Source organism: Orcinus orca, chromosome 5, assembly GCF_937001465.1.
Source record: "Orcinus orca chromosome 5, mOrcOrc1.1, whole genome shotgun sequence".
NCBI classification, from domain to species: domain Eukaryota; kingdom Metazoa; phylum Chordata; class Mammalia; order Artiodactyla; family Delphinidae; genus Orcinus; species Orcinus orca.
The window spans coordinates 72,672,816-72,681,262 of record NC_064563.1 but is presented as its reverse complement, the minus strand read 5'-3'; the positions used below and the strand labels follow the sequence as shown (position 1 = coordinate 72,681,262).

General features: G+C 38.8%; 1 protein-coding gene across 1 annotated transcript in view; it reads right to left on the bottom strand.

The window, feature by feature from the left end:
• Positions 1–2,420: 2,420 nt before the first annotated feature.
• The window catches only part of CCDC50 (coiled-coil domain containing 50), an 82,841-nt gene continuing 76,814 nt past the window's right edge, over positions 2,421–8,447 (bottom strand). The window contains exon 11 of the mRNA XM_049710472.1: positions 2,421–3,321. Coding sequence (XP_049566429.1) covers positions 3,300–3,321 — 22 coding nt within the window. The 3' untranslated portion in view covers positions 2,421–3,299. The remainder of the gene's footprint in view (positions 3,322–8,447) is intronic.

Here is an 8,447-nt window from a genome sequence, read left to right as displayed (position 1 = left end):
CTAACTGATTGACAGTTATTTTCTGGAAGAGATGAGAAATTACTGCTAAGCTTGCTGCTGAACAATATGGCAGAAGTTTTCTATGGCGTTTGAAGGCTTTAGACGCCTTCTCTCTCAACTTCGGAAATGTAAAGTCAGCTGGAAGAAGACAAGGTGGCTCTGAGCCATAGAAGCAGAGGTGGGCAGGAGGAGAAATATTGCTGCCCTGATTGTTCATTAAATAAAAATGTAACTAAACTTATCCCTTCAATAGAAACAGTATCTAGGGCCTTTGTTTCTTTAGATTTTCTCCTGTGCCTGACTTGGCACTTTTTAGCACCTTTGCCAAGTGGGTTCAAGACAAGTGTACATATACTTATCCAAATGGCTCAGTTTGTCCTTGTTTAGCAGTTTCGGTTAAAATTCAAGTGTTAAAATAGGTGAAAACTATTGGTTAAAGTATGAGAAAGAACAAGAGATGTTTTCAATTTTTTTCCATGTCAACAAGTAAGAAAAACTAAATACAAGGGAAACCATTGTATTTCTGATTTCAGCAAGATTAAAACAGGCACTAATGTTTTGCAAATTAAGATGCAAAATAAATTCGTTACTTGTAATCTTAATTTCTAAACAAGATGGAATAAAATCTAATGAAGAATTTGCAAGTATAATAATTCTATTGTTTTCTCATTTTAACAAATAAAACAGCCATTTGAATAAACTAAGAAAAAATAGACAAGCAAATGGAAAACTATATTAAAATTACCCATAAATCTCACTGCTAAGGAACGACTATCCTTCACATTTATAAGCTTATTGTTTCAGTCTGTTTTCTATTCTAAAATATATGTGTACGCATAGCTTATATAACTTGTATCATAATATGCCTATTGTTTTATAAGCCTTCATTTCATTAAAAAATAAATCATGAAAATATTTTACAGATTAAGATTTTATAATGTAATTGTAATAGCAACAGGATGATCTACATGACCATCCGTCCAATTTTTTTTTCATTTTTTCATTTTGAAATTTTAGACTCACAGAATAGTTGCAATAATAGTACTGTACAAAGAAATCCTAAAATCCTTTCACCTAATTTCCCTAAATATTATTTTACTGCACTTTATCTGTGTGAATGTCTCTCTCACTCTTTCTGTGTGTGTGTGTATGTTTGTGAATTATACTTTTTTTCCTGAACCATTTAAGAGTAAGCTGCAGACAGGGTGATACCCCTTTACCTCTAAACACTAGTGTGTAACTTTCTAAAATGAAGTACATTATCTTACATAAACAGAGTACCATGATTAAAAGCAGGAAATTAACACTGATATGATACTTTTGATATACAGACTTTATTCAAATTTCTCCAGTTGTCCCTTAAAATCTTTTATAGAATAGGAATTTTCTTTTTCTTATCTGGGACCAATCAAGGATCACATATTGTGTTAGTGAATTGGGTAAGACCCAGATCAGGGTGAACATTAAGATGTAGGCCTATTCAGAGAAAGACAAATATCCTATGATATCACTTATATGTGGAAGCTTAAAAAAAATGATACAAATGAACATATTTACAAAATAGAAACAGACTTACAGACACAGAAAACAGACTTATGGTTACCAAGGGGGTAACGGGTGGAGGAGGGATAAACTGGGAATTTAGGATTAACAGATACACACTGCTGTATATAAAATAGATAAACAACAAGGACCTACTGTATAGCACAGGGAACTATACTCAATATCTTGTAATAACATGTAATGGAAAAGAAACTGAAAAAGTCACATACATATATACACATATATATACACATACATATGTGTGTGTGTATGACTGAATCACTTTTCTGTACTCCTGAAACATTGTAAACCAACTATATTTCAATTAAAAAAATAAATAAATATTTTTCAAAAAGATGAAGATCTATTAAGAAGTTTTTACTTAATCTTATAAAAATTGGGGGTTTTAAGGAGGAGGGAAGATTCTGAGATTGTTTCGTTTTGTTTTTTAAAAGGCATTTCTGTTGGTGAAATATTACAAAAAATGGTTCTACAGAAAAAGGCACTTTAATAAATTCCTGGAATCATGAGAGGAAAGAGGACAAGGTGGAGACTGTATGGATGAAGAGGAGGAAAAATAAGAGATGGACCAAAATCCAGTGTGCAAAGGTAAGCGCCGCTCCTACATTCCACAATAGGAATAAAACAGTTTAAATTTGTGATGCCAGACCTTCTCTTATCACTGGTATGAAAATTCACACATAAGAGACAGGACAAGAAACGTTCCCTGTTTTTAACCTATGCTTGCAAAGGATGTTTTAAGATCGAGTCTGCAATGAACATTGTGGTACATCACTCTTTTTGAATTATGGTTTTCTCAGCTGCATCGCATGGGGAGATCAGCTCGGTGCTTTGTGACCACCTAGAGGGGTGGGATAGGGAGGGTGGGAGGGAGATGCAAGAGGGAGGGGATATGGGGATATATGTATACGTATAGGTCATTCACTTTGTTATACAGCAGAAATCAACACAACACTGTAAAGCAATTATACTCCGATAAAGATGTTAAAAAAAAAAAGATCGAGTTTGTAATGGGTGGCTTACTTCTCAGTGGAAGGAGATAGCCCAGTTTCCCATTTTATTTCTAAAAATCTTTTTATACCATCACAGTCCCTATTATTATACACCAAATTAAGACAGGCCCTAAATGCTTTACTTTATCCCATAGTCAGAGTAATATTAGTGATCATCCCTAGATTTGTACTTGATTTTAAGTAATCATCTCTTTAGTTATCTATAATGCTAAACTTTTTTCTTATAATGCTAAACTTTTGTCATGTAACAAGCTAAATTAAAGAATAAGCAACAGCTTTATCAGTTGAAATGAAAACATATGCACATATATTGTTTTCCAATCCTATAAAGCCTGAGAGCCTACCCTAACCAAATAGATCTATCAATTAAATGTCAAAGTCCAACCTGAGAGCTTAGTGCATCACAGATTTCAATGTGCACATGTCTCTTCCAAGAATTGAGTTAAAATGCAGATTCTGATTCCATGGGTTTGGGCTGGATTTTGTATTTGAACATTCTGCCGGGGATGGGGGGGATCCATGGTGCTGGTTCCCAGACCACATTTTGAATAAGAACATAGAAATCAATTGCTTACCGCTGGATAACAGATTTTTCTCCTTGAAAATGAAGGTGGAACAGCAGGTGGGAAAGGGCACAAGGGTGGGGTCAGGATAAGAAATCTAAGACTTGTCTGCCATCAACGAGCTAGGTAACATGGATAGATCCTTTAATCATTGGGGGCCTCAGTTTCCACAATGTAGAAATCTGCATTAGAAGAGCGAATTGTTTTCTAGGACATAAGGTATGTTTCAATAAAAATTTAACAAACTTCAAGGCTTCATGATGAACAAGCTAAAGTTGATTTAACTGCAGTAAACATATTTATTTAAAAACGGTAAATGTTTTCCTGCTGAGAGTGCAATCTCAAATAGTTACCATGTGATTATAAAGAAATGCAAAACTAAATTACCTCCATGAGAAACTGACCCTTTCTTTTTACGAAGTCACAGACTGAATGAAGCAGTAAACAAAGAACGTGGCCAAAAAAAACATGATCCAGGAGATTAAAATGTAGAAATGGATACACTGCTTTTCTGCCTCAGGCATGGCTTTCGGCAATATATACACTTTGAATTTGGAATGAAGCAGATTTTCCTTTATTTCATTTCAACATCTGGCTCGGAACTGATGGGAGGTAAGGAAAAATCAAGTGTCGGGTCTCTTGCTTGAAGAAGTGTTCAGATGAGTATTGGCAGAGCTCCCCAAGGAATAAAACTGGAACACTGAAAATCCAAAATTACAGACATTGTACAAAACATAATTTCCTAATAATCTGCAAGCGGTCAAATGGCAAGGATGGAGTTTTTAAACTGAGACAGACAGAGAGATCGTTTAACTGGGTTGAGGCTTATCCTGGCACATTCATTCACCTTCTCACAATCTTCAGGATCATCTGTGCTCTCGAAGCAGACAAGTATCCAGGGTCACCTTTTGCCAGTTGCCTGAGTCCTGTTGCTTTTGATCACTTTCTCCGGCAGATGTGATGTGATTCTTTCTGCCAGCTCATTCCCCTGCGTCTGCAGACTTGAGGCACCCTGCTCTCATCTCACTAGCAGCGCTGCCTCTGGGTGAAAAGCACTTAGTCCTGCCACAGGCCGCTGTCATCTCCTGACAGCCCAGACTCCCACGGCACCTCTCCGTCTCGTTCAGTGTCAGATTCAAAGCCCTGACCGGCTTCCACCGGCAGAAGCTGCCTCTTAATTGCTATAGATCAAAAAGTACTGAACATGTCAATTAAAATAGAGTGGAAGAGGGCAGAAAAGATCTGGCATTTATGAAGACAACCCATTTCCTGCTGGGCTGATGGCTTTCCTTATGCCTCATGGCCCTGCTTGATTAATGGGCACGTCATTTCCCACCAACACTGCGAATACAGCAACTGATGGCAGCATCTGTCTCCTTTGCCCTGCTCTAGCAGACTTTTCTCTCTCCTATAATTTGTTCCGTTCTTTAGCAAAAGGGTTTGTCCCTAGAACTACCTACATATTTCCAGGAGAGGAGAGCTCCCGAGACTACACACACAGATATCACAAAAGAAGAAGCCCTATTTCTTTTCATTCACCTATTTGTCCTTTGTTCTTTCCTATTAACATTCTATTGTCATGGCTAAAACCTTGATTTTTAGAGCTGCAAGGGGGCTTCACTACATAGAGTCTAAAGGATGAGTGAACAGAGGCCCAGAGAGCTGAACTGGCTTGCGCAAGGCTACACAGACACTCTCCTTCCTACCTGGCTTTCTAGGCGATGCACACTTTCATTGCACAGCTATGTTCCCAGGCTCTCCTTGACTCAAGAACCAGGTCTAAGACCTGGAGAGGCAATTACATGCGGGGCTGAAAGCCAAGCCTAACATGCCTCATTGGTCCTGCCACTTACTAGCTTCCTCCTCTGTAAGGTGGGAAGTTACAGCAGTAAGACAGTCAGTGTTGACAAAGCTCTCTGGTCTGAACACACAGTGAGTTCTACTTACAGACTCTTTCTTATGTGGAAATTAGTTTTCAGAGGAGGTTGATGGGTCCAGGACAAACCCTGAAACATGGCACCTGGGCGTATTGAATATCTGAGGCTGAAGGGGTTCGAGAAAAGAGCAGAATTAGAAAATTCTCCTGACCTTCCCCCCTTGTCCTTCTTCCTTGAAACAGGTCATAAAACTTATGTGAAGGTTCCCTCCCTGTATCAGGAGGAAGGGAGATATTCTTATCCCTAGAGATGGGGAGTTTGGAGCCGAGAAATCTGTATAAACAAACCTTGCTAAACTCGCCCTTATCTTCCCAGTTACTTCTTCACCATTTAGTACTTCAGGCCCAAACACCTTCTTCTTGTCAATTTTTCACAGATTTATTGTTTCTTTGTCTAAAAGGTATAAAAGCTTTTGGCTCTGGTCATTTCTTCAAGTCTTCATTCTCTTGCGAATGCTCCCTTGGACATGTGAAAATTCAATAAAACGTGTATGCTTTTCTCCTGTTAAATCCATCTTGTCAGATTAATTTTCAGTCCCTGCCAGTGACCTTAAGGGGTAGAGGAAAAGTTTTCCCTTCCTTACAAAGTAAATTTATTGTTCACTCAACGTATTTAATGTATCCAAATAAGTTAGAGACCAATGCTCTCGAATTTGGTAGATCAACAGATTGCCCAATTTTCTTCTCCCAGGTAAGCAGATTAAAAAAGAAATCCACTTACTAGCACATCTATCTTGCAAACTAAAGAATGCTTAAATTCAAAGTATTAGAAAGGGTACAACTTGAAAAGTAAAAACAATCTTTCTCAAAAAGGAACAATACTTTTGCTTCTGATGAGAAAAACGTTGTCAGGGTCAGTGTTAGGACAAACCCTGGAGCTTGCATGCCCCTTTTCTCCAGCTCATCTTCTCTAAGGAGGAAGCTGCTTGCTGTCTATAGCCCCCTTCCCTCCCACCTTCCCACCCTGAGTCAAGCCTCAGGGCCTCTGACTGTGAAGTCAATTTCCAGGCTTCTAAATGATGCAGGAGTCAGTCACCCGAGCCTTAGCCAGTGTTCTTCAAACCTGCACATACATTCAATTTGCCAGAATCAGGATCCCCAAAATCAGCAAAGGTAAATGATAGGCAAATCTACGAAATGAAATATAACCTGGAAAAAGAGCAAACCCTGCCTTCTGTTGTAAAATCCATCTGCACTTCTGGGGAAGCCCATAAAAATGGTGCATGAGAAACAAACAGAAAGCTTAATAAAAGATCAATGTGGGTTTTAACTGCGTGAAATGCGTCCATACTTCAGATAGTCCATACTACTCAGTTTTGTGGAACTCAGACGGTGCCTGGAGGTGAGGTGCCCGTAGGAACCGAGACAGACTAACACTGGCAAAGAGGTGATTGGAAGTGCCAAGGCCCTGGGCTGTGTTGTAAAAGGACACTGAAGACCCAGGGACGACTATGTGGGAGAAGTGAACCATCAGGGAGATAGTCACTGTCTCCAAATGTCTGAAGAGCTGTCATGAGAAGAGAAAGTAAAACTGCTAGAGGGCATAAGAAGGTCAAATGATTGGAAATAAGGAAACCAGATTTATGCTGCATAAAGAGAAAACTGTTAACCCTTAAACCTGTCAAGAGAAAAGGAAAAGAGAAGAGAAGAAAGGAGGGGAGGGGAGGAGGGAGAGGGGAAGGGAAGGAAAGGGGAGGACGCTACAGGTTCTAGCAAAGAGTTAGAGAACCTGATATTCCTGCAGTTTGATCTGGAACAACTCCTGGCTTCTTTCTGTTTCTCTTTGCCCATAATTGAAGTTGTTATTGCTGATAAACTCAGAACATCCTTCCAGTCTGAATATGTTCTGCCTTTTATCAATAAACATGTCTGAGTTTTTTTTTTTTCTTCCCTTAGTTTTGACTACGACAACTATCATTTATCGAATATTTTCTATGAAAAAGGTACTGTAAATTTTTGAAATAGATTATATTATTATCCCCATTTTACAGATAGGGAAACTAAGTTTCAGAGTTGATATGTAATTTGTTCAAGCCACACAGCTAGCAAGAGAATCAAAAACTTACTTCTAACCCAAATCTATCTGATGCACTTAAATCCCAGGTGCGAGGCCTGAAAACAGTTCAAATTTATTACCTTGAAAGAATACTTTTTCTCATTTTGCTCTAGGAGCCTTTGTGGCATTACCAAATTCTATGCCTAGAAATTGACACAAATTCCTGATTACTCAAGGATTCCTTTGAGATTAGCATCATAAGATCTTTGTCCTTCCCGGATCTGTTTTTCTTTGCTGTTAATGTAAACCTCCACAACAACGCCTTCGGTCATGTTCTGGGACTCAAGGCCCACATAAATGACACTTTAGACCACCAAGTGTTCAAAGTCCTTGACCCTAAACTACAGTCATCTTCCTTTGCACTGCACTTCTCATCTACTCCTTGGGCTTCAGTCCTTTTCCATATCTAAAATATCCTCCTTCTGACCAAAAGCTTTTATTCTTTACACTCACTCCCTCATTTCCTGATCCCTGCACCCTGATCACTATGATCTCTTGGAAAACTTTTCCCTCTTCTTCAAGAATGTTACTCCCTTACTTCTGGGCCTCATATCAAGATGTCACGGTACCTCACTTATTCTCTTTCTTTCTTTCTGGCCCTTTGACTCTGCTACACATGCCCATCTAAACCCCAACAATGGATCACTTCCAACCATTCAGATCTCCTGCCTCTACGTATGGGTTGCTGATGCAGCTGCTGAAAAGCAGGCATTCGTGAAGATGGATGCCGCCATAAATGCAGAGAATCCAATCCCAGCTGCTCTCTCGATCCACGGTACTCAGCAGTTCCTAGTCAGTCCCCTTCATCATTTCCCTTGGCCATTTCTCCAAACTGTCGCCATTCTCCACTGGCTTCTAAATCCCACTTTTTGGTTGTAAAATAGAACTTTGCTTCTTATTTCACACTCCTCAGACTTCCAACCTTACCCCCTCATTCTCATTCTCAGCACAGGAAATTCTCTCCTACTACACAGGAGAAAAAAAAAAAAAAAAAGAAAAGAAGGAAGGAAGAAATGAAAGATAGAAACTCTATCCACTTCCTGCCACAAATCTATGTCATCTATACTCCATTGTCTCTGGCCTTCATATTATATATAACCTATTATATAATATGATCTCCAAGGCCAAGTATGAACATATATATGTATGTGTGTGTGTGTGTGTGTGTGTGTGTGTTATACACATAGAATGCATATGACTATGTGTCTCTGGCTCCTCACTTTATCAGAAATTTTATTCTATCGGTACTGAAGTTTCTTTATTAATAGTGCAAGTTCTTCAAACTTTTTTTCACCCTGGTTGATCAATCTCACTAG